The sequence below is a fragment of the Schistocerca piceifrons genome, chromosome 3, assembly GCF_021461385.2.
Source record: "Schistocerca piceifrons isolate TAMUIC-IGC-003096 chromosome 3, iqSchPice1.1, whole genome shotgun sequence".
NCBI classification, from domain to species: Eukaryota; Metazoa; Arthropoda; class Insecta; order Orthoptera; family Acrididae; genus Schistocerca; species Schistocerca piceifrons.
This window is the reverse complement of record NC_060140.1, coordinates 186,633,116-186,661,112: the sequence shown is the minus strand read 5'-3', so window position 1 is coordinate 186,661,112 and position 27,997 is coordinate 186,633,116. Positions and strand designations below refer to the sequence as shown.

The window sequence follows — 27,997 nt, the reverse complement described above, 5'->3', positions numbered from 1 at the left end:
TCAGGGGTAAGACAAGGCTGCAACCTGTCTCCACTGTTGTTCATATTATTTATGGATCATATGTTGAAAACAACAGACTGGCTGGGTGAGATTAAGATATGTGAACACAAAATAAGCAGTCTTGCATATGCGGATGACTTAGTTGTGATGGCAGATTCGATTGAAAGTTTGCAAAGTAATATTTCAGAGCTAGATCAGAAATGTAAGGACTATGGTATGAAGATTAGCATCGCCAAAACGAAAGTAATGTCAGTGGGAAAGAAATATAAACGGATTGAGTGCCAAATAGGAGGAACAAAGTTAGAACAGGTGGACGGTTTCAAGTACTTAGGATGCATATTCTCACAGGATGGCAACATAGTGAAGGAACTGGAAGCGAGGTGTAGCAAAGCTAATGCAGTGAGCGCTCAGCTACGATCTACTCTCTTCTGCAAGAAGGAAGTCAGTACCAAGACTAAGTTATCTGTGCACCGTTCAAACTTTCGACCAACTTTGTTGTATGGGAGCGAAAGCTGGGTGGATTCAGGTTACCTTATCAACAAGGTTGAGGTTACGGATATGAAAGTAGCTAGGATGATTGCAGGTACTAGTAGATGGGAACAATGGCAGGAGGGTGTCCACAATGAGGAAATCAAAGAAAAACTGGGAATGAACTCTATAGATGTAGCAGTCAGGGCGAACAGGCTTAGATGGTGGGGTCACGTTACACGCATGAGAGAAGCAAGGTTACCCAAGAGACTCATGGATTCAGCAGTAGAGGGTAAGAGGAGTCGGGGCAGACCGAGGAGAAGGTACCTGGATTCGGTTAAGAATGATTTTGAAGCAGTAGGTTTAACATCAGAAGAGGCACCAATGTTAGCACTTAATAGGGGATCATGGAGGAACTGGATAAGGGGGGCTATGCTCCAGACTGAACACTGAAAGGCATAATCAGTCTTAAATGATGATGATGATGATGATGAACTCTGATTATCTGCCAGCACCTTAGTTCTGAGGGAGGTAATCAAATATTTTTATGACTGCACACTTTGCTCCTTTATAGGCAAGTGGATATTGGAGGCTATTGTTATTCCAAATGATATATCAATTAACAGCCTTGCCAAAGCGGTAATAGCAGTTCCTATAAGATCAAGGAAGTTAAGTGCAGTCGGGCTTGGCTAGCACTTGGATGGGTCACCGTCCGAATCTGCTGAGTATTGTTGACAAGCAGGGTGCACACAGTCCTTGTGAGGAGCTACTTGGTTATAAGTAGCAGCTGCAATCACGAAAACTGACAGCAGCTGGGAGAGTGGTGTGGCAACGACATACCCCTCCATATAGTAATCCAGTGACGCCTATCGGCTGAGGAGGACATGGCATTTGGCCAATAGCATTGGGCCTTCCGAGAACCGTTCAGGTGTAGTTTAGTTTTAGTTATATTTCTTAACACTAGTATTACCTTCAAATAATTGCTGACTGTTCACAGAAAACTTAATGATGGAATAAAAGTGCTGTGAATCTGTTGTTAGTATATGTAATATTTTGAAGGTCAAGCCATTATCTATACAGCACAATTAATTACTTTGAAGAGATCTGCTTCAGTTGCACTAATGATTATCCACTGTGTCCAGTTTTGGGATGTTAAAAACCCCATCTTCAGGTGTATAAAATTATTATATTTGGTAAAACACAATGTGCAGTCAGGGCAGTCAGTGCAAGGGCTCCAAATCACTGCATCTTGGTGGAAACTGCCGTTGGGAAGCTGCTCGGTGTGAACACTCATACCATACAAAATATGTTATTAATACTTTGTCTACAAGTGGAATTGCTCCAGAAATCAATGTTTCATCAAAGAATGAAATTATGCACTGTCAGCAAATTTTCTGCTGCTTTCATCACCAAAATCAGCAATTACACATATAGGTGTGGTGGTACTCTGCCCATAACCTCTGCGCAGATGTCAGCAGTCACCATCTGTATAACCATCAGAGCCAGTCGAACAATCCTATGATCTTCTCGTGGTGTCGTCTTTCTGTCAGGATATGTGCCTACTGTTCTTGCCATAAAATTGTCTCGCCCTTCTTGCCACTACTCAGTGTGCAGTCACTGCATTACTGCTAGTTGTCCGTGCAACCTGTCAGTATGATGATCCCATGCCCCTCATGCTAATGATTCAATCTTTTTCAACCCTTTAATATCAGGGTTACCTTTCTGCACAGTGTGCTAAAAAGGGGGGTTCTCTGGGACCATGATGTTTAAACCAAGATTTAAGGCACAAATCATTTGAAATTTTTAATTTATATTATTATGTAACATTTATTTTTGCAGTTCTTTAAGTGTTGTTCTATGCCACTTGTTTATTTTATTGCGCTAAATAAAGCCTGCAGCATTTTACTATTTATCACACAAAAACATACTTCTGTGTAGTTTTTTAAATAGTATACGCAAATGTAGGCCTGCACTGTGATAGTGCCACGCAAAACAACAAGGAGTGCAAGCCCCCTCCATGAAAAACACGACCACAGCATAACACCACCGCCTCCGAATTTTACTGTTTGCACTACACACGCTGGCAGATGACGTTCACCGGGCATTCGCCATACACACACTCTGCCATCGGATAGCCACACTGTGTACCATGATTCGTCACTCCATACAATGTTTTTCCACTGTTCAATCGTCCAGTGTTTACACTTCTTACACCAAGCGAGGCGTTGTTTGGCATTTACAGGCGTGATGTGTGGCTTACGAGCAGCTGCTCGACCATGAAATCCAAGTTTTCTCACCTCCTGCCTAACTGTCATAGTACTTGCAGTGGATCCTGATGCGGTTTGGAATTCCTGTGTGATGGTCTGGCTAGATGTCTGCCTATTACACATTATGACACTCTTCGACTGTCAGCGGTCTCTGTCAGTCAACAGACGAGGTCGGCCTGTACGCTTTCGTGCTGTACGTGTCCCTTGACATTTAGACTTCACTATCACAACGGAAACAGTGGACCTAGGGATGCTTAGGGGTGTGGAAATCTCGCGCACAGTCGTATGGCGTAAGTGACACCCAATCACCTGACCACGTGGGAAATCCATGAGTTCCGCGGAGCACCCCATTCTGCTCTCTCACGATGTCTAGTGACTACTGAGGTCGCTGATATGGAGTACCTGGCAGTAGGTGGCAGCACAATGTACCTAGCATTAAAAACTTATGTTTCTTGGGGTGTTGGGTTGTTTGGGAGGGAGGAGACCAGACAGCGAGGTCATCGGTCTTGTCGGATTAGGATGGGGAAGGAAGTAGGCCGTGCCCTTTCAAAGGAACCATCCCGGCATTTGCTTGGAGCGATTTAGGGAAATCACATGATGGCCGGACGCGGGATCGAACCATCGTCCTCCTCAATGCGAGTCCAGTGCGCTAGCCACTGCGCCACCCCGCTCGGTCTTTGGGGGTGTCTGGATACTTTTATCACATAGTGCATATTTCCACATAAAACTAAGTTCCAGGGTTTTAATTAGTACGTTAAAATTTCACTAGATAGGTACAAAAAGAAAGTCTGCAAAACTGACATTCAGCACTGGATCTACATTTTTCTTATCACTACTCAGAACACATTTGACTATAAGCACTGGAGAAGACGGGTCGCAAACAGTACTGTGCCAATTATAAATAATGTACGGTATGTGTAATTACTAGTGCGTTAACCGTGGTAACTGTTACGTTGTTGGCACACCTGTCTCGACGTAGTGATGGTAGGGCAGCACGAGCGCGACCAGAGCGCGCCCCCCGGGCCTGAGTGTCTCTCGCAGCTGCCGCAGCAGCGTCAGCGGACGGTCGCAGCGGTCCAGCAGATTCAGCGCGCTAATCACGTGTGGCCGCAGCTCCAGGTACGGCCACTCGTCCGCCTCCACCAGCCTACGGACACATTGCACACAATAATAAAACTAGAAAAAAAACCACAAGGAGGAGAGACGTGGTCTTTTGGAGAGGCAAGGGGCTGGAAAATCACTGTGACCTATTCACGAAGAGAACACGGCAAGTGCCATTTCGCGATTTCCCAGAAACTTCAGTCAGTGGAAGACGGGTCAAAATAATCGAAGGTGTGTCTCTGCTTATTCGTAGATACTCGACAGTTTCTGAGAAAACTACGATCAAAGGCTGACCGGGGCGGTCGAGCGGTTCTAGGCGCTACTATCTGGAACCATGAGACCGTTATGGTCGCAGGTTCGAATACTGCCTCGGGCATGGATGTGTGTGATGTCCTTAGGTTGGTTAGTTTTAATTAGTTCTAAGTTATAGGGGACTGATGACCTTAGAAGTTAAGTCCCATAGCGCTCAGAGCCATTTGAACCATTTACGATCAAACTTTTCCAGGTACTGTGCCTTTTAGAAAGTAAACACGTCGACCAAAGTGGCTAGCGTTGCGGCTTCATACTTTTGCGCCTCATGTTGAATATCCGATTATTAGTTTTATTTTTGTTTTTCATTAATCTACCCACGTCCATAGAAGATTACTACACAAATGCTTCCCAGTGTATACTGAAATAACGTTGTCGTTTTCGTCTACTAATTGTATGTCTGCTAGATGAATTAAACAAATACGGTAAATGAATGGAAAAATTATTTCAAATTGTTTTCGGTGCAATTCCTGGAGTGAATTTTGATGCTGCAAGCGCCAGTTTTTGTAAAAGCTATCCGTTACGCGTAGTTTGCGCGAAATTATTGCCAAAGCGTGAAATCTTCAGCAATGTTAGCGACGTTTCTTTTCAGAGTGAGATTAATAGGAATAAATGTCGCTGTGACAAAGTTGCCTTCTCGCGATGCTCATGGTGTTCGGAATTTCTGTTTCCAATGTTTATACGATCAATATCACCCAGGCGATTGCACTAAATCTCCCTGAAGAATAAGAATAAAATATAAGAATTAACAATGAAATTTAAGAATATGAGGAGTTAAAAAAATGGTAACCCCTGAAAATACAAAACACACTTTATTATGTGATTATTGCGAGACCCAGTTGTAATTTTACATTTAATATAACTCCCTTGTACCCCCCTAACCTGATAAGAAACATTCGTGTAGTAACCTTCTACGGATATGGGTAGATAAATGAAAAAATAACATAAATGAAAACAGTAATGGAGTTTCGAACACGGGACGCAAAAAGTGAGAGACTGCGACCCTAACCACTATGCCACCAATTGGGTTAGCTTATAGCGTGTTAAAAAGCATTTAAGTATTTCGAAAATGTTGACGGTCGTTTTCTCACAAAAGGTCAAGTATTTACGTATAAGCTGAGCCACGTGTTCGCTTATTTTGACTCCTTTTTCACCGAGCGAAGTTTTTGGGAAATCGGGGTATGGCACTGCCGTCTTCTGCTCTTCAGACAAACCCTCTCCACATTTGTCTCAAGTGATCTTCTGCAACCAGTAAAAAACTCGATCAGTTCACTGATAGAACCGGAACGAAAAACTAATCTAATCTAATCACGAGGCCTAGCGGGTCAGATTATCCCAACTGTACCACCTTCAGACATGCAGCTACCAAGAAACACCTGGAGACGCAGCAACCGGATCACAACTAAACATGCAAGATTTGTGTCAAAGCATCCTTTTACAAATCGAATCTTGCACACAGCGCTATGACTGTGTTGCGGTGGAATGAATGACCAACAAGAAGATTTGAAGGAGACTGAAAGCACTTAATGAAGGCACTCATGTCAATGTGCAGCAGACCCTTGCAGTCAGAGAAAAAGATCATGACTTTCCCAGAGGTGGCGTGCACGGCTTTGGATTTTTGCTGTGAGGGTGAATCCATGTGTCTCCATGGTTGAATATGACGCTTACTCTCTGGCTCAAAATGATGACGCCATGTTTCATCTCCAGTGACAATACGAGACAGCAAACGGTATTCTTCAGCGTGATACCGTTCCAGTCGCTGAAGTGATGTCGACATTCTCTTTAACTTCTGTTCCTCCGTCTGGCTGTGGAGGACCCATTGGGCACAGATTTTCTGGAACTTCAGATGCTCTTCCATCATGGCATCAGCGGTACCGTGACTGATGCCGAACATGAGCCGGATGTCTTTCGCCGTCGGTCATTTCTGACGGCAGCATCCACCACAGCAATGACAGAAGGGTTAATGACACGACGAGCCCGCCCTGGCCAACCGCTGTCTTTCAACGACACCCGACCTTCTTGAAATCGTTTATTCCATGCAAACACACGGACACAAAAATGGCTCTGAGCACTATGCGACTTAACTGCTGAGGTCATCAGTCGCCTAGAACTTAGAACTAATTAAACCTAACTAACCTAAAGACGTCACACACATTCATGCCCGAGGCAGGATTCGAACCTGCGACCGTAGTGGTCGCTCGGCTCCAGACTGTAGCGCCCAGAACCGCACGGCCACTCCGGCCGGCACACACGGACACGTGACATACTGTGTTCGCCATACACATACATAAGTGTACACGTACCTAAGTGTAATGTGAAATGAAATGGTATTGTTTACACCGTCTGTTGAATTTCATGTTGTTTCCTTATTTATGGAGGCCCGATGATGCCTAGTACGAACAGGTGAAACACGTTTGGTTACAAACAAAATAAACATTTATTACAAAAGATGGATTTGTTCTTATCTACGCAATAAGCATAACAACATCATAATTAACTCTCGTACGGAGCGAAGGAAAGCAAAATTCCTGTATGTCTCCGCATGCGCTCTAACTTCTTTTTCTTACGATTCCTATTTTTGCCACATAATACGATGCAGGCAGTAGAATTGTTGCACACTGCACTTCGAATATTGGTTCTCCAAATATCCCACCATTTTTCTCTGGAACATATGCCTTTCATTGAACGATTCCCACACGTTTTCTGAGTATCCGTACCACACTTTCGATGAAACATACCGACCTGTTCGATCCAAGCCTTCCGATCTCTCGATCCTCTCGACTTATGCCGTCAGGTCCATCTGATAAGGACTCAATACACAGAAGCAATATGCTAGAATAGGGCACACTCAACTAGAGTCTCGTAATGCAGCTTTCGAACATATGCGATACATTGGCACCCTTGCCGCACCTCCTAATACTTATTTCATATGTTCATAGTTCATACCGCTCTGTAGTTTCTCTGGACGACCTTTACCGTTACGATGGAAAGGCGAACACAATAGGCAATGAAAGACTGACCAGACTAGCATTAATGTCAAGTCTTCACTCGTTTCATTGTAGAAAACTGACCACAATGACACAAGTGAAGATTTAATTACAGAATACAATGGGCAATGAAAGACTGACAAAACTAGCGGCAACATCAGTACATAGCCCTCTTCCTTTTACAACAGAATATTTAAATGTCATTGCAAGAGGAGGAAAAAAACAAAGATTTTACTATAGTTATCAAATGAAGTTTTGTGGTGATTATACTCGTACATGCACATAAATAAATTTAATGTTGATTAAGAAAAGTAGTCACAAATTTGAATTACATCAAATATATATTTAAATAATTAATTATATAAGAAGTCCATCTTTCATGTAAAACGAATACCTGTTTAGATGATATATCTATCTAATCTTCAATGAACACCCTGATTTTATGCGACATGGATAGCATAAGGGAATAATATTTTCATTTTGTTGTGGTACATTAAAATATTTTAATTAAATTGGTTAACTCATTTTACAATTTGCCTGCTGCCTTCATGTGAAGACAATTGTTATATAAATCATTCACATAACGATTATTTTTACTCATGTCCTTTTGTTTAGTAGTTTTTATTCTTTTTCAAATGTTCTATAATTGCCATCAAACAGTAATTTTCTAATTTTTAGAAACAATGATATAAAAATTGTTTTCATTACTTTTGTAACAGTACTTATCTTGAGTTTGGGAATATTTCTTTATTTCTTGGTCTGACAGTATTTAAATTTAATGTTGGTTTGAGGAAGATTCCCAATATGCTTAGTTCAGTGATATTTACATCGGATGGTGGCTAGTGATCAACAATATGTACTATGCATCTGTGCATAAACAGTGATATATCATGACTTCAAGTTTTATCAGAAGAACAATGTTCCACTGTGACATGTCTTATTCATAATATCTTGGAACAGTGAGTCCAACCATCACAACCACAGAGGATTTCTGAATGAAGAACATATAAATGACAATATATGTTGTATTGTAGAGGAGTTTATTAGCATTAAAGAGTGTATAAGTATGATATTATGAATAAATACAAACTCTTTATGAGGTCGCTTGTATCAGAAGTCTAGTTGAAATCAACGTGTAAAGCAATGTTACGATCCTAAAACTGTAGCTCACAATAACTGTCTATTCGGATTTAAATAAATTTGATTGCTATAGTTACAATCTGACTTTTGGATCAATAATCTTGTTATTGATCACTTAGAGAAACTGAAGAATTTTGATTAAATGAAAGATACTTTACTGAAATTTGATGTTGAATTGAGGAACTTGAGAAGCTTTGATGTGCTGAAGGAATTCTGACTTGGTTTTATGTAAGCTTTAAATTTAAATACAAGATTGTAGTACGAAGAAAGATAGCTATTGTCAATAGAGTTTTGGACCCATTTAACTTGACAAGTTATTCAACGCAAGTCAAGATTCTTCTCTGTTATAGTGAGTCTTGTATTAGAAGACAGCTGTGTTTTGTTAGCAAAGAGGCAATACTTTATATTAGAAATTTAATTTGTCTGGCAATAGAGTGAAATTATATTACCAAATAAAGAAATATTTAACTTTGCATTGGGGTATTTGTTATATATACGAATACATGTCACACTTTATTAAGAAAAGCTTTTCTTGCTTAATTTTATGGACGAAATACTATTTGTATGAAGTTCTCCCAAAAGCAAATTGTAGGCAGAAAATTAAGGAATAAATAAATATGTTTTCAGAATAAATAAAAAAAAACATGAGCCTTTTTAAAGTCCTCTTTAAACCTTGGGTAAAATCCTGGATACATACTTACGAGTCTTCGCTTACTTCTGTACATAATTTTAATAGTCACTATACAGAACAAGCCACATGAATCAACACTATATTTACAAAGGCTACTTCTACTACGAGCAATGGCAGCTAGTATAAACATTCTGGAACGGCACGACGTCAGCCGACTTTCACTGACCAAAGAGGGTCAAGTTAAAGAGTGAAACTAATAGTCTATCTGCATGGTATTAGCCATATGGCATAATCAGTCTGGCGTCAGGTGTCAAAAGGGTCACAAATGCTTTGGCAACATCGGCAATTATTTATTTTGTATAAAAATGGATCAGTTCATATTAAATGTTGGTATAAGAACGGAATAAAGAGACGAAAAGTTTTTGAACGTTAAATACTGCATTTGGCGAATCTGCTATGAGTAAAACAAAGGTTTTGAAGTGGCTTAAGCGTTTCGAACAAGGCCGTTCATGAAGATCACGAGTGCCCTAAGCTTTCCAGCACGTAATCTGCTGATGAAACTGTGGAAAAAATGAAAGAAATGATTATTAACAGTCACTGTATCACAATCAAAGAAGTTCTGGATAATGTTCTATATCTATTGGTTCATGCCGTGAAATTTTGTCGGAAGTTTTGGGCATGGAGGATATGACAGAAAAGGTAGATTCGAAATTATTGAAGTTCGAAAAAGAAACCATCGGAGAATGAAAGTTGCTTAGCTAACAACGATGCAGAATTACTGAAACGTATCATGAACGTAATGGAACATGAGTTTATGGATATTCAGTCGATACTAAGTCTCGATCGTCAGAATCGCCAGGATCGAATAAGCTCGACAGGGTGAATGTGAAATGTTCAAAAGAGCTCGGCAGCTGCGGCGAAATGTGAAACGTTCTTCGATTCTAACGGCTTAGTGCACGACGAGTTCTTATTATAGGGTTGAAAGTGCAATACGCAGAGCTACCTACAAGTTGAACGCCCTTTGCGTGAAGCAATACGAAAAAAAGACTGGATTTGGAGAAACAATTCATACTTTTTGCACCACTGTATTGTAGCTGTTCACGCTGCTTGCTTGTTCGTGAATTGTTGGCCAAAAATATAAAATTAAACTTTACAGAAGCTCTCCTCGCAGGAGAGCGTCTGTAAAGTTTGGAAAGTAGGAGACAAGGTACTGGCAGAAGTAAAACTGTGAGGACGGGACGTAAGTCGTGCTTGGGTAGCTCAGTTGGTAGAGCACTTGCCCGCGAAATGCAAAGGCCCCGAGTTCGAGTTTCGGTCCGACACACAGTTTTAATCTGCCAGGAAGTTTCAGTCTACAGGGTGATTCAGTTGCCCCTTCCGATCAATTTTATGCAACCCGCAAAGCATTCAAAAACCACACGCGAAATTTTGATATACCCTCGCTAACTACGCGCTAACTATTATTTCTACAGAAAAAATGAACTGCATCTTTTTGTAGGTAATTTAATGTGGTTAAATTGTGTACTGGGATACGTTTTCACTGGAGAACGCGGTTTTCGAGTTATTCACGAGAAACGTGTTTGAAGATCACTTTTACGTGTTTTTATTGGGTAATTCGAAAACCACGGCCTCTAGCGAAAACGTATCCGAGTACAAAGTTTAACTACATTAAATTTCCTACAAAACAGTTCTGTTTATTTTTCCTGTAAGAATAATAGATGAGTATAGGACAATATCAACAGCAGCAGAAAATGGTTAAACAGGATAAGGATTCGTTACGAATAGGAAGTAGTACAGAGAGTAAGTTCCCGTGACCAGTTCAGTGAGAGGGTTATTCTCGTCATAATAGACAGCAAACCAGCAACGACAATTTCTAGTATACATGCCGACGTCAGAAGCAGAATATGAAGAGACAGAGAAAGTATATGAGGATATTGAACAGGTAATACAATAAGTAAATGCATATGAACATCTGATAGTCATCGGAGATTGGAATGCGTTTGTAGGGGAAGGAGAAGAAGAGATTGTTACAGGAGAATATTGTCTTCGTAGTAGGAATGAGAGAGGATAAAGACTTATTGAGTTCTGCAATAAATTTCAGCTAGTAATAGCGAATACTCTGTTCGAAAATGCCAAGAGGCGGAGGTATACTTGGAAAAGGTCGGGAGATACAGAAAAAATTCAGTTAGATAACATCATGGTCAGGAAGAGATTCCGAAATCAGATACTGGATTGAAGGGTGTACCCAGGAGCAGATATAAATTCAGATCACAACTTAGTAATGACGACGAGTAGGTTGAAGTTTAAGAGATTAATCAGGAAGAACGAATGTGCAAGAAGGTGGGATATGGATGTACTAAGGAATGAAGAGATACGCTTGAAGTTCTCTAAGGTTACAGGTACTGCGATAATGAATAGCTCAGTAGGCAATACATCTGAAGAGAGATCTAAAGAGAGCAGTCACAAAAGTTGGAAAGAAAAATATAGGTACAAAGAAGATAACTGCGAAGAAACCATGGGTAACAGAAGAAATACTTAAGTTGACCGATGAAAGAAGGAAGTACAAAAATGTTTTGGGAGATTCAGGAATACAAAAATAAAAGTCACTTAGGAATGAAATAAATAAGAAGTGCAGGGAAGCTAAGATGAAATGGCTGCAGCAAAAATGTGATGGTATCGAAAAAGAAATGATTATCGGAAGGACAGACTCAGCATACAGGAAAGTCAAAACAACTTTCGGTGACATTAAAAGCAAGGGTGATAACATTAAGAATGCAATAGGAATTGCACTGTTAAATCCAGAGGAGAGAGCGGATAGGTGGATAGAATACATTGAAGGCCTCTATGAGGGGGAAGATTTGTTTAATGTGATAGAAGAAGAAACAGGAGTCGATTCCGAAGAGATAGGGGATCCAGTAGTAGAATCAGAATTTAAAAGAGCTTTGGAGGACTTCAGATCAAAGATTGGATCGATAACATTCCATCAGAAATTCTAAAAGCATTCGGGGAAATGGAAACAAAATGACTATTTACGTTGGTGTGTAGAATGTATGAATCCGGCGACATACCATCTGACTTTCAGAAAAGCATCGTCCACACAATTCCAAAGACAGCAAGTGCTGACAAGTGTGAGAATTATCACACAATCAGCCTAACAGCTTATGCATTCAAGTTGCTGAGAAGAATAGTATACAATAATGAACAAGAAAATTGAAGAACTGTTAGATGACGATCAGTTTGGATTAGGAAAGGCAGAGGCACCACAGAAGCAGTTCTCACGTTGCGGTCGAGAATGGAAAGAAAGGCTAAAGAGAAATCAAGACTCGTTCATAGGATTTGTAGACCTGGACGAAGCGTTCGACAGTGTCAAATGGTACAAGATTTTCGAAATTCTAAGAAAAAGCGGGGTAAGCTATAAGGAAAGACGGGTAATATAAATATGTACAAGAAACAACAGGAAACAATGTGACTGAAAGACAAAGAACGAAGAGCTCGCATTAAAAATAGTGTAAGGCAGGGATGTAGTTCTTCGCCAATACTGTTCAACATTGCTGTCCTCAGTGAAAAAAAGAAGAATTACAGATTCTGATGAATGTGATGAACAGTCTAATGAGTACATGATATAGATTGAGTGTAAATCGAAGAAAGACGAAACTAATGAGAAATAGTAAAAATGAGAACAGTGAGAAGCTTAACATCAGGGTTGGTGATCACGAAGTATATGAAGTTAAGGAATTCTGCTGATTAGGAAGCAAAACAATCCTCGGTGGTCGTACCAAGGACGACACAAAAAGCAGATTAGCACTGGCAAAAAGGGCATTTATTGCCAAGAGAAGTTTTCTAGTGTCAAACATAGAACTATAGAACTTAATTTGAGGAAGAAATTTCTGGGAATCTACGTTTGGAGCACTGCATTGTATGCAAGCGAAACATGGATTGTGGGAAAACCGGAACAGAAGATAATCGAAACTTTTGTGACGTAGTGTGGACTGATAGGATAAGAAATTAGGAGGTTCTCTGCATAATTAGCGAAGAAACAAATATATGAAAAACACTGACAAGAAGAAAGGACGAGATGGTGGGACATCTGTTAATACGTCACCGAATAGCTTCCACGATACTAGAGAGAGCTGTAGAGGGCAAAAACTGTAGAGGAAGACAGAGACTGGAATACATTCAGCAAATGATTCAGGACGTATGTTGCAAGTGCTACTCTGAGATGAAGAGGTTGGCACGAGAGAGGAATTCGTGATGGGCCACATGAAACCAGTCAAATACTGACGACTCAATGAAAGGTTCGGGCATAGCAAGCGAAAGAATATGAAAAACTTGCGTGTAGTATTTGAATGCGTCGCAGGTTGCATAAAACACAACAGTAAGGGCAGCTGACTCTCACTGTAAGAAAGGTAGTAGGAGTAATCTACTAAATTACAGGCCCATATCGTTAACGTCGATATGCAGCAGGGTTTTGGAATATATATTGTGTTCGAAGATCATGAATTACCTCGAAGACAAGTCTATTGACACACAGTCAACACAGCTTTAGAAAACATCGTTCTTGTGAAACACAACTAGCTCTTTACTTGCACAAAGTGTTGAGTCCTATTGACACGAGATTTCAAATTGATTCCGTATTTTTAGATTTCCAGAAAGCTTTTGACACTGTACCTCACAAGTAGCTTGTAGTGAAATTGCGCGCTTAGGGAATATCATCTCAATTTTGCGACTGGTTCAAATGGTTCAAATGGTTCAAATGGCTCTGAGCACTATGGGACTTAACAGCTATGGTCATCAGTCCCCTAGAACTTAGAACTACTTAAACTTAACTAACCTAAGGACATCACACAACACCCAGGCATCACGAAGCAGAGAAAATCCCTGACCCCGCCGGGAATCGAACCCGGGAACCCGGGCGTGTGAAGCGAGAACGCTACCGCACGACCACGAGCTGTGGCCTTTTGCGACTGGATTCGTGATTTCCTGTCAGAGAGGTCACAGTTCGCAGTAACTGAAGTAATTGAAGGAAAGTCATCGAGTTAAACAGAAGTGATTTCTGGCGTTACCCAAGGTAGTGTTGTAAGCCCTCTGTTGTTCCTTATCTTATAAATGATTTAGGAGACAATCTGAACAGACGTCTTAGGTTGTCTGCAGATGATGCTGTCTTTTCTCGACAAGTAAATTCATTAGAAGATCAAAACAAATTGCAAAACGATTTAGAAAAGATACCTATATGGTGCAAAAATTGGCAACGAAAAGTGTGAGCTCATCCATATGAGTGCTAAAAGGAATCCGTTGAATTTCTATTACACGATAAATCAATCAAATTGTAATGCCGTAAATTCAACCAAATACCTAGGAATTACAAAAAAAATTTAAATTATGAGGAACACACAGCAAATGTTGTGAGGAAGGCTTATTGACAAGACACTTAGAAACTGTAAGAGATATACCAAAGAGACTGCCTACACCACGTTTGTCCGTCATCTTTTAGAATACTGCTGCGCGGTGTGGGATCCTTATCAGATAGGGTTGACGGAGTACATCGAGAAAGTTCAAAGAAGAGTAGCATGTTTTGTACTATCACGAAGTAGGGGCGAGAGTGTCACTGACATGACACAGGATCTCAGGTGGAGATCATTAAAACAAAGGCGTTTTTCGTTGCGGGGGAATCCTCTCACGAAATTTCAGTCACCTACTTTCTCCTCCGAATGCGAAAATATTGTTGACACCGATCTATATAATCATCATAATATAAGGGAATCCAGAGCTCGCACGGTAAGATATAGGTGTTCGTTAATTCCGCGCGCTGTACGAGATTTGAATAATAGAGAATTATTGTGAAGGTGGTTCGATGAACCCTCTGCCAGGCACTTACATGTGATTTGCAGAGTATCCATGCAGATTTAGAAAATGACAGTTTTTCACTCTGGTAGGCCGCCAAATTTTCTGCTTGCCCACGCACGCAGTTACAGGTCCCTTCCGCGCAGCCCTACAGGTTTCACGCGGCCAGTTACCGCGCACCTTCGGAAGGTAGAAGTTTGGCCCGCTCAAGTCCGCTAAGAGCACGAGCGCAACTCTGGCAGTAATTGTCGCAACTGGGGCGACGCGAGACAGGAGACAAGACGGCGGCCGGCCGGACCTGGCGTGCATTAGCGCTGATTGGCCGGCGCGGGCCAGCCTTCGTTACTGCAGTAGTGGGCCCCGCGGGGCGGCTTAATTTGATGGCAGCGCCTTACGCGGACAACTTTAGTGCGCGGAGGAGGCGGCGCGCGCATTAAGACAGCCGCGCAGTAAAACCTGCCGGGAGGCTCCGCCATCTAATATGCCTGCGACGGTGTAAACACTTTTAAGGCCGGAGGGTCTCGCCTGCATGTAAAACGCAGCCTGGCAGCTACGCCGCGCCGCCCTCGCCCGAGGCGCTGTTGCTTCTGCTTCACGATAGCACGGGACCGCGACCGTAAATTACGCGCGCTTGTACTGACGTCAGATTTGTTCGCTTCTGCCAACAGACACGACAACACAGTGCGGGAATTTTGTGGACAAATTCGAATACCAATAAACTATCTCTCCGAATGTCCTTTGTATCCACTTTTAAACATGTACGAGGTGTGTGAGGAAAGTAATGAGACTGATTTTTGAAACTGAAGAGCCAGAAAAACTGGTACACCTGCTTAATATCGTTTAGGGCCACCGCGAACACACAGAAGTGCCGCAACACGACGTGGAATGGACTCGACAAATGTCTGAAGTAGTGCTGGAGGGAACTGACACCTTGAATCCTGCAGCGCTGTCCATAAAGAGTACGAGGTGGTAAAGATCTCTTCTGAACAGCACGGTGCAAGGCATCTCAGATATGCTCAATAATACTCATGTCTGGGGAGTTTAGTGGCCAGCGGAAGTGTTTAAACTCAGAAGAGTGTTCATGGAGCCACTCTGTAGCAATTCTGAACGTGTGGGGTGTCGCACTGCCCTGCTGGAATTGCCCAAGTCCGTCGGAATGTACAATTGTCATGAATGGATGCAGGCACATGTCACCTGTCAGAGCCGTATCTAGACGTATCAGAGGTCCCTTATCACTCCAACTGCACACGCCCCACACCATTACAGAGCCTCCACCAGCTTGAACAGTCCCCTGCTGACAAGCAGGGTCCATTGATTCATAAGGTTTTCTCCGTACCCGTACACGTTCATTAGCTCGATACAATCTGAAACGAGACTCGTGCGACCAGGCAACATTTTTTCACTCATCAACACTCCATTATCGGTGTCGAAGGGCACAGGCGAGGCGTAAAGTTTGTGTCGTACAGTCATCAAGGGTATACAACTGGGCATTCGGCTCTGAAAGCCCATATCGATGATGTTTCGTTGAATGGTTCGCACGCTGACACTTTTTGATGGCCCAGCATTAAAATCTGGAGCAATTTGCGGAAGGATTGCACTTCTGTCACGTTGAACGATTCTCTTCAGGCGTCGTTGGTCTCGTTCTTGCATGATCTTTTTCCGGCCGCAGCGATGTCGATTTGATGTTTTATCGGATTCCCGATGTACATGTGTGAAATGGTCGTACGAGAAAATCCCCATTTCATCGCTACCTCGGAGGTGCTGTGTCACATCGCTCGTGCGTCTACTGTAACACCACGTTCAAACCCACTTAAATCTTGATAACCTGCCATTGTAGCAGCAGTAACCGATCTAACAACCGCGCCAGACACTTGTTGTCTTATACAGGCGTTGCCGACCTCAGCACTGTATTCCGCCTCTTTACATATCCCTGTATTTGAATACGTATTCCTATTCCAGTTTCTGTGGCGCTTCAGTGTATCTATTACAGTTTTTATTTTTTTTCCAAACAACAATACTGTCCTCTTCAAAGTAGTTCTCTTCGGCAGGTATACACCAGCAGAGTCGAAGTTCTCAGTCTTGGTAGCAGCGCTGAAAAGCTTCAACTGGAAAAGCGATTAACATGTGGGCCACATTCTTTTGAGAGTTCTCCAGAGTCCCAAAATTACGCACTTTTAAGACATTTTTCAAGTTCAGAAAAATGAAAAAGTCACAAGGGCTCAGACCAGATAGACATGGGAACTGTGGAACAACGGGTATGCCTTTTGAAGAAAAAAATTCCGTGACGTAAATTGCCGTGTGACATGAGGCGTTGTCATGATGCAGCAACCACTTGTCTGGAATGTCCAGTCTCACTCTATTGACCCCTTTTTCCTGAGACTTTCAAGGACAGAATGCAAACCACTTGGTTGACAGTCTGTCCTGGAGGAACAAATTCCTTATACACAACACCCCTAGTATCAAAAAAGCAAATCTCCATTGCTTTCAGTTGTTCATTTGAGCTTTTTTCCGTCGGGGAAATGTCTCAGTGCGCCACTTCTCACTTCGCCACTTTGTCTCAATATCGTACTGTAAATCCAGGATTCATGACCTGTGATCACATGCGTGAACCATTCGTGGTCATTATCAATCCTCTCAAGAAGATCAACGCACACGTTTTTTCCCTTGTCCTCCTCCTCAGTTGTGACGTTTTTCGGCACCGTTTTGGAAAAAACTTTTTCGCATGTTCAAATCTTCGATCAAAATTGGATACACGGCGAAAGTGTTAAACAAGTCACCCATCATCCTTATTGTTAAACGTCGGTTTGATCTCACGCGAGCACACACACTTTTTGAAGTTGAAGGTCTCCCAGAGTGAGTTTCATATGCGTTCTCGGACTTCCAAAAACGATTTGTGCCAGCGAAAAGCATATGCCATTGATTCGCAATGTTCCCCATAGGCCTGTTTCAACTTTTCAAAGAGCACACTCACGAATTCTCAAAGTTTAACACGAAACTTGAGTGCATAATGTAGCTCTAAATTACGCTGTTCCATTTTTGCAACACAAAACAAAGACACAGCCTCATTGATGGAGCTGTAAAAAATCACGTGATCGCTTTACGGAGCTGAAACGCGGACTGAGCATCTGGAAAGGATGAACACACCGGTCTACACATGTAGAACAACACAGCGTTGCCAGATCGCTCACAGTGTTGTCACTCATTACTTTTCTCACACACTTCATACTCACACATTTTATATGCACACGGTAGCCTGGGATGAATTTGGAGTAGTTAATAGGCAGCCTCACCACTCCCAAAGGCATATTAACTTCGGTCAAACAGCTTTTATTTTCTTTTAGAACAATCTTTCTCGGGCATATATTTTGAAATAAACTAATTTCTTACTGCGTTTGCAGAAGCACTGATTAAGAGACTGTAGTTGTTTCAACAACTTCTAATTCAATTTTACATTGTTCATCAACAGTAGCTAAATTTTCTGCAGAATTCTAAGGGGCCCATCAAAAAGTTTCCTTTCGATGGCTGTACAATCCAGAATCGTTATGCCAGTCAGACAAAACTGCTGTCAGCACTGAGGCAATTATCCAACCACCACAAGATATCCTTTTGGTGAAACACAATGTCATACTGAGTGAAGAATTTCATAGCTGCTTCCAGCACATCCTCGTCCAACAGGGATCGTCGACCCTCCAAGATCTTTATAAGGGGCTGAAGGCGTGATAATCGCATGGAGACGTATCAGGACTATAGGGGGGGATGGGTGTTCGATTGTCTCCCCCAGATCGAGCAGCGCCTTGTGTTGAAATGCGACTAGCACGGAATTTGGCTCACCATTCCACAACGGTAGTTTTCACCAGACATGCTGCCCCATACACATTTTTCATTCCCCGATAGGTCTGCTGGTATGTAAGCTTGCAGGGTTTCGTGGCCATTGTCACTGAAGTTAAAATCTTCTGCCATCTCATATTTCCTCTAAGACAAACGATGTTTCGACCCCTCTGTTGGGATCTTCTTCAGGATCTTCCGCTGTCCACTACTGCTAGAACACTGTCAGAGACCAGTGTCGCGTTCTCTTATAAAGAGGAGTTTTCCCGCGTTTGTGCTGGAGAAGTGGTAGTATTGGTTAAAATTCTTATGGCTACCGTTGGTGGGCCATCGTCATAAGCTAATGTTCCCGCGCTGATGCAGAATAGGGGGCGTTATTGGCTAAACTCTCGTGGATACTATTGGTGGACCATCACAGTAGGAGGAATTTCAAACAATAACCCTTCTCCAGCGTAAGTATGGAATAGTGCCTTTCTAATCAATGACGAAGAACCACCAACAGTATCCACAAGAGTTTAGCCAAGAACGCCCCCTCTTCTGCATCAGCGCGGGGATATTACCTATGACGATGGCCCACCAATGGTATCCATAGGAATTTTAACCAATACTACCACTCCTCCAGCACAAACGAGGGGAAAACTCCCGTTTACAAGAGAACGCGACACTAGTCTCTGACAGTGTTCTAGCAGTAGTTGACACTGGAAAATCCTGAAGAAGATCCCAGCAGAGCCGTCGAAACGTCTATTGTTTTAGAAGAAATACGACGCGGCCTAATAACCCAGAAGATTTTAACTTCGGGTCTTCTGGTGTTTGACCTTCGGCAATCAAGAAAAGAATAACAGCACATTGGTCTTGTTTGAACGCGTTTGGTAACGACATCGTCGTAGTTCAAGCTTCTGCATTTACTGCACGCATATCGGAGAGACATGAATATCACACTCACCCCTTGGTTAAATGTCGGTGCTTATACCCGCATCGCAGTCGTGCTAAGTTGCATATACGCAGGAGCAGGTCCCTTAACAGGAAATTTTTCCACTCTTGAAGCAAGGAATAAAATTTCTAGACATTAGTGTGGCAGAGAATGAAATTTTGGAAAAAACTGTTGAGTTTCATATGCTTTGGGTAACTTTCAAATAGCATATTGTGATCGTTCACAACAAGGTGAGACTGATTTATTCCTTGCAAAAGTGTTAGTTTTTGGAAAAAGCTCCACGAAGATTGATGGAAAACATAAATCCTACTCAGAGGAGCAGCTGCTTGCGATGGGCTACAGAAGCGACTGAAAATCCCAGTATAAGCATTAGAGATCAGAGGTACACCCAGGAAATATGGATTAAAGAAGGACTTATTTTCTCATCGCAGATTCTACGGCTGGAAGCAAGCCACTTATTCCAGAAGATAAAGAAGTGGAATTAGCAAACTCAGGGAAATGTATCACCAAACGGGTATTTGGACTAACAAAAAAAAAGTCAAAGACATTAAAAAATGTATGCGAGTCAGCACAAAATTAATATTCCTTTTACCAAAAGCAGACCACGAGACGACCCGTTCCAAAACTTTAAGAAGCATCAGTCCAGAAGTCAGAGTCCTTACAGAAAGATACAAGAGATGGCACAAATGATCCATTTATAATTTACAGCTTTTATGCTTTGGTGAAAGAAAAATGAAGTGACGTGGTACAAAAGACGATCCAAAAGGTATTTACAACCTTTATGAGACCAGTTACTGCCTACAGCTATGTAAAACAAACGAAAGATGTGATGGAAGTTGAAATGAGATTTTTTAAGTGATTCCGAGAGGGTAGACACTCTTGGCCACTGAAACAACTAACTGAAGTTGTTGCAAAATCCTCCTTGTTTTTTGGGTCACTCAAGACAGTCGAAGAACCCTTTTCATGTTCAAACCATTGATTACGTAAAATACTCTACACAAATTTCAAAAATTTACACAAACATCTCTTTAAAGTTCAAAAAAGTTAAATTCTTTTTCCGACTGGTGACTTAACAACAAAAAACATGGAGTTTCATTGTTCTATTCTAACTCACCGAGTCCAGAGTCCTTGATACAAATAAACAAACACATATATACAACATACTTGTTTTTGAGAGAGCTATGCTCCCTAAAAATGGTAGCTTGAAATGCGTTGCTCATCAGTCAATCTGAAACGGCCTGTGGTAATGCAACGGTAACTGGAATACGGCCATATGTTACCAAGACACGTCACTCTTCACTGAGTTACGGAGACTACAGCTCTTCGTGAAATGAACAGGGTTTACACCCTGAACTCATTTCGGAATTAGTAATCCTGGATTCGCAGCAAGATTACACGACATGTTAAGCAAACATCAAGCAAAAAGCAATCTAAAAAGGTCGCTTTCGTGGTAGACGCTGATCCTCATCGTTAAAACAGAAACCAAGCTTATTAGCTGCAAAGCGAATATCTGGAGTCCTGGAGATAGAAAACATGCACCTGCATTTCCATCTCAATAGTTTTCTTGCGTTTTCGCTGTCTTTACATTTCTCGAAATTACGTCGTGCCTTCTTCAACAAGTTATAAATCTTTTACTTACTGTATTTATTTTATTTGCTGTCTTCTTTCAGCCCATACCATGGATGTCTAAAAGAGTTCAGACAATGTTAGGATAAAATACAGGAAACAGAAGAAACACACAAAATACTTTTGCATTCGCGCCTTCAAATTCATCTCGATCGGACACAACAGTTTCTTGAGAACACTTAGCAGGCGTCACATTTCGAGACCGTTCGTGTAAATCTGATGCCGTCAGCCGAGTACTGTGAGTTGGCCGCCTACCCGACACACTGCCACAACGTCTCATCTCCTATAATGATGGCCTGCACCGAAGATTGGTGTCGGTCCCATGTGTCAACAAAATTTCGAGCATTTTACATCAGTGTTGCCTTATACTCGTCAAACTGTGCGGTACAAATCAAGAATAAATGCGTTAACATCCTCCTCCTGTCCGCCCCCGGTAGCTGAGTGGTCAGCGCGACAGAATGTCAATTCTAAGGGCCCGGGTTCGATCCCCCGCTGGGTCAGAGATTTTCTCCGCTCAGGAACTGGGTGTTGTGTTGTCCTAATCATCTTCATTTCATCCCCATCGACGCGCAAGTCGCTGAAGTGGGGTCAAATCGAAAGACTAGCACCCGGTGAACGGTCTACCCGACGGGAGGCCCTAGTCACGCGACATTTATTTATTTATCTTCCTCCTAATCTCCAACCTCACCGATCTTAACGTCGGAGAGAAACGCCAATCTTATGTAAAATCTGCCTCACTGCTGTTAGGCGTAATGACAGTTGCCGCGAACCTGGCACATAATCAGCAGTTTCTTTTCGGCATCAAAAATGCCTGAATCAGATGTAAAGACATTTTCTCCAAATAGCTTCGTTTCCGTCCACTTGAACCAACATAGCAAGTATGTATACCGCCTATTTTTTGAGCTTTTTAAAATAATCTGACACCTCTTGAACATGGGCCTTTAAATTGATAGTTTACCTTTGTTTTTACACTTTGCACCCATTACAGTGGCCTCTGATCTGTAACCGGAATTTCCATTTTGTTGTTCTTTAAATGGCTGACACATTCTCAATATGAAATATTTGAAAATATGAGAAAAATACACCGGCTGTTTCAGATGATGATAATGATGATGATAATGACAGAAGTTTTCATGGATCATGGACTCTTGATATGATCGTGATGAAAGTTAGGATGGGAAACGTATTTATTATTATTATTATTATTATTGTTATTATTATTATTCCTCTCCGAAGAAACAGGATTCATTGCAGCAATACAAGTGTACGAGACTCGAACTCTCAGTACGGGCAGACTTCTAGCCGCTGCTCCACGGCTGGCGCTCTCGGATGGTACTGTACTAGACAGGGTCGAAGAGATTTCAATCTCGATTTCTCTTCGACGCCTGAGAAGGGCATCGTACTAAAATAGCATTAGCTTCTAAGTGTGTACTAAAATCGTATGAAATACGAGCAAAATCAGTGACCTTCGTCTCTGAATTTAAGTGAAGAATTCACTCAACTTTACTGCTATCGGACTAGTGAAACGGGTTATTTATGGAAAAGCACTGAGCTCGCTTAACCACAGATACTGGTTACAGTCACCTCTCGTTACGAATAATTTAACTACTTCACCAAAAACTCAACATTTAAACATCGTCATCCAAGAAATTTATATGCCATGCTAACATTCACATAAACGCGCCTGTAAACGATCAATCTTGTTTGTGAAATTAGCTGTCTGTTATCCACGGGCTTTCTCAACCAAGCGCGCAGACCTAGCAACCAAGTTTGTCAAACTTAACTTCATTTTTGAACTAGTTGTCACATGGTGTTTATCGTGTCACGAAGTATCCTGACATTAGAGGGCGACGTACGTGGTGCAATGCAAGGTATAAACTATATCTTCGAAATCTGCTCCAGTTAAGAGCTATACATTACAGTTCGACAAGAAACCAGCTAGTGTTTTATAAACGCATACGCAAACGATCACAGTTGTTTCTCAAATCGGCTGTCATTTAGAATTTCTTTCAAACAATATGTTTGACAAACACGTAAAGCAATGTAGCACACTGACAAATAATTTGGCAAACATATTTGTCAAATTATTTTGTCGTCTACGGGAACCTTAATGCTCAGACTCGCGGTTCTACCCTTTTTACTGCACATAATGACTTCGTTTGAATATTAAAGGACAAATGCTTCTAGTTTTAGCACACTTCAGAATCAAACTTTTGTTCGCAGCTCTGGGCTACAGCCCATGTAACAACACCGACAGACACTTTCACTACTCGAAATTCAAATGGCTCTGAGCACTATAGGACTTAACATCTCAGGTCATCAGTCCCCTAGAACTTAGAACAAACTTAACTAACCAAAGGACATCACACACACCCATGCCCGAGGCAGGATTCGAACCTGCGACCGTGGTGGTCGCGCGGTTCCAGACTGAAGCGCCTATAACCGCTCGGCCACCAGCGGCCGGCACTACTCGAAAGGTCACGCCGTCTTCCGATGATCCGCTACCTGTAACTTCCAGACCTTCTACAGCACCAGCGATATTACAGGCATCACAAATGAGCTGCTGATATCGATATTTTCATACGGGTATCGATAATGGTGCCCTTACAACAGGAAAGGAATTCATGGCGGATCGTATCAAACCCGTCAGAAGAGTGATGACGCACCTTCCCCCAAATAATAATAATAATAATAATAATAATAAACTGAGTGTCCACATTAAACCTCCGCGATTTTCAGATCCGATTAAAAAATTACGAGACACATGTACCTGCGGTTTGCGTCATCATGTGAAGCATATTGCGTGGCGTGGTACGCGGAAAGGAAATCATCCATTGCTGTCCAAAGGAATTTACGATGTGAATTTCAAAAGGAGTCACCATATCTTAAGACAATTAAGGGTTGGTATGACATGTTCCTAGTCAGTGTGGTACAATACACAGACAGACACGTTCTGGCAGAAAACGAGCATCTGATGAACTGGTAGAGGAGTTCAGGGAAACCTTCCAAAGAAGCTCGTTGTAGTCAATTCGCTGAGCATTACGAGAGCTAAATATCCCTCGCTGAATAATCAGAAGGTGCTGCATATACTACTTCGTTTGCACGCAGTTCACATTGTGCAAGCACTGAGTAGAACCACTTCCAGCTTCGCTATGAGTTTGCTATCGCAGTGTTGGACTACATCGGACAAAAACCCCAACTAAGTATTTAAGAAATGTCGTTTTCTCTGACGAAGCAACCTCTCATAAACGTAGGAAGGTTAATCGGCGCAACTTTCGCACTTGGGGTTCAGAAAACCTGCTCAGTTATCGGGAACATGTGACAGACAGCGAAAAGCTGAATGTGTGGCGGCTCTGATGAAATACAACACAGTTAAGCCATTTTTCTTCATCAAGCAAACAGTAACAGGGACCGTTTATCTGGACATGCTTGAGCAGTTTACTGTTCCTCAACTTCTTCCGCATCAACCAAATGTGATCCTCTGCCAGGATGGTTCACTGCCATGTTTGCGACTTTCTGGATCGGACATTTCCAGAGCGATGGATATGACGTGATGGACCAACCAAGTGGTCACCGCGATCTCCTCTGGATTTCTTCTTGAGAGGTCTACTGCTCGCCTGTACGTGAGCTTGGCTATATAAGCAGGAGAATTGTGGATGCAATAGCCTCCATCACCCGCAACGATTGTTGTGCGCACAGAAGTTGAGACAGAGTACCGTCTAAACATTTTACGAATGCAGAAGTAACAATGTATTATTTTTTGTACAAAACGTTTTGCGTTACTTCACATGATGCTGCAAACTGCAAGTATGTACGTTTCGAAGTTAGTTCCATGTCCCTTGGACCATTCGCACGATAAATCGTAATGGTATGGAAAGAAATGATTTTATATTCATATCACAAATTTCTCTATAAGTGTGCCCGCATGCTGTTCATTTACAAGCTTGGCTTTTTAATGAACATAAAGAATTGTGTTAGTAATTGCTACCCACCACCCCTCACGCATTACAATAACAGAAATTCTTCTACGGAATAAGAGTTCCCAAGGAGAAACTTTTTCAATTTATTCAAATTTTACTTTCGTGTCTGACATTTTATAACACTGAGTAAGTGATCAAAAATTCTGGATGGAGCACTGTACATCCCTTTTTGTGCAAAAGATAATCTTTATGAATGTCACTTTTCTTCTGGTACTGTAATTATGTCATTGTTCCTTTTGAATTGCAGTGGATTATTTACAACAAAGTTCATGAGGGAACAAATATATTGTGAAGCAATATGCAAAATGACTAACTCCTTAAACAGGTGTCTTCAAGATGATCGTTGGTGAGCACCACACATTATTCCTGCAGCAAGTTTTTGAACAATTAAGACTTTCTTTGTTAAAGATGAGTTACCTCAGAACATTATCCCACATGCTGTTATTGAATGAAAGTATGCGAAATATGTCAGCTTACTCATTTGTCTCTCCCCAGGATTCATAATGATTCAAGAAGAAATGTAGCTGAAATAAGTTGTTTTAGGAGTTCCCGAATGTGTTTTTTCCAGTTTAATTCTCATCAATATGGACAGTTAAGAATTTTGAATTTACCACACTATTTATCATCCTCAACATGTGTTACCCATATCATTGGTGTAGTATCCCTAGGTTTGCAGAACTGAATATGTTGTGTCCTTGTAAGACGAGTGTGGGACCATTCGCAGAATACCAGACAATGACACTTTCAAGCAGACTGTTGACCATTTCTTGTGTTGCTTTTGTGTACCTGGATTGAGTACAATTCTAGTGACGACCGCAAAAAATATTAAGGTTACAGAAAAATTGGATGATTTATTCACGAGGAAGAGCTTCACAAACTGAGTAAGTCAATAACTCGTTGGTCAAACTTTGGTCCTGATGCAAGCAGTTATTCGGCTTTTTGATTTTCAAATGCAAGTAAAAACAGAATGAAATCCGGGGACATTACTCCAACTGGAGAGGAATTACGTTTGGAATTCCACAAGGCAATCATTGCTGGGTCCACCATTCTGCCTCGTATACACTCTAAGAGAAAAAAGACGACGCACAACGAAGGAGTGGAACGAAACACGGCCGATGTGATGTACATGTACAGCAAACAAATGATTACAACTTGAGAAAAATTGGATGATTTATTCAAGAGAAAAAGCTTCACAAAATGACCTAGTTAAAAAAGCCTTGGTTCACTTCTGACCCTTATAATAGCAGTTATTCGGCTTGGGAGTGCTTCATAGACTTGTTGGGTGTCAGGCAGAGTGATATCGTGCCAAATTCTGTCCAACCGGCGCGTTGGATCGTCAGAATCCTGAGCAGGTTGGAGGACTCCGCCATAATATTCAGACTTTCTCCATTGGAGAGAGATCTGGCGACCTTACTGGCGAAGGTAGAGTTTGGCAAGCACGAAAACAAACAGTAGAAATTCCCGCCGTGTGGGGGCGGGCATGATACTGATGAAATGTAAGTTGAGGATGGCATGCCATGAAGGACAACAAAACGGTGTGTAGATTATCTTCGACATACTGCTGGGCCGTAAGGGTACTGCGGATGACAACCAAAGGTGTCCTGCTACAAAAATGGCTTGTTGAGCCGTATGGTAGACGACAGTCAGGTTGATATCCGACCACTGTCCAGGGAATCTCCAGACACGTCTTCGCTGTCATCGGGGCTCATTTCGAAGCAGGACTTATCACTGAAGATAATTCTATTCCAATCAATGTGACTTGCAGGCTGAAGGCTTCTTTGTTTGTCATCCACGGCACCCGTACAGCTCAGAGGTACGTCGACGATATTCCACGCCTCGTTTTGTTGCCCTTTATGAAAAGCCATCCCACCAGGCTTACGTTTCAGCAACATAGTGGCAGCAACATAATGCCCGCCCACACACGGCGGCAGTTTGTACTGCTTGTCCTCGTACTTGTCAAACCCTGCCTTGGCTACCAAGGTCATCAGATTTTTTCCCCAGTTGAGAACGCTTGGAGCATTATGGACAAGGCCCTCCAACCAGCCCAGTTTCAGTGGCGTCTGGCGATTGTCCGTGGCTGACATCGCTCATGCCCTCTTCGTCTTCATCCAGGATATCCATATTAGCAATTAACAGCCCTTTGTTAATCCTCCTCAAAATAATCTGTAGAAACCGGTACCTTCTTTTCAAACTTTATTTCTTCTGTGCGTACAGTACCTCTTTTAACTAAGCAACCTAACAGATCTAATACTTCATTCTGTTCTAACGGTCCCAACAGGGCCAAAATTCCTACCATCAAGCCTGACTCAACGCTGACCCAAAGTCATTTCACAGAACCCTTGTATGCACGGTCGTGAGAATCAAGTCTAAGCGTGGTTATTCGAGGTTTGATCGGTTCGTCTTTTGCGAAAGGCTCACTTCACGACACCGCAACCCTGGAAATGACTTCATTTAACTGAAATATTTTTCCATCAAGTTCCAACCTGTGTTGCCGAAGATCGAATATGGCACATTGCTGATACGAGAAAACTAACCCCAGATCATGTCGTAGCCCCCACTCATGTGCGGCATAATCTTTACACATTGTTTAAACTCAACCATATCTAGGCAGGTGTCTATGTCCACCGATCCTATATGAACCATACGAGCTTTCGTCCTATCAATTCTCCTCTGGTGATCGTACTCTTCGGCGCTCGTGATGCGGTCGCGAGATGGCGCGGACGAGAGGGGTGATGGGCCCAGCGAACGTGCAGGGTGAAGAGTAGTGGGCACGAGGAGCAGCCTTGGGAGCGAACACCGTCGCTATCAAAACGTCCGTTCGGGTCGGCGTCGGCTGTATTGAGCGCGTTTGGGGATGAACTGCGTAGCGAAGAAGTTTGGTGGTCGTTAGC

General features: G+C 42.1%; 1 protein-coding gene across 1 annotated transcript in view; it reads right to left on the bottom strand.

Moving 5' to 3' along the window:
• Positions 1–27,997, bottom strand: part of LOC124788503 (protein-L-histidine N-pros-methyltransferase-like) — a 51,899-nt gene that overhangs the window by 7,086 nt on the left and 16,816 nt on the right. The window contains exon 3 of the mRNA XM_047255772.1: positions 3,701–3,882. Coding sequence (XP_047111728.1) covers positions 3,701–3,882 — 182 coding nt within the window. The remainder of the gene's footprint in view (positions 1–3,700; positions 3,883–27,997) is intronic.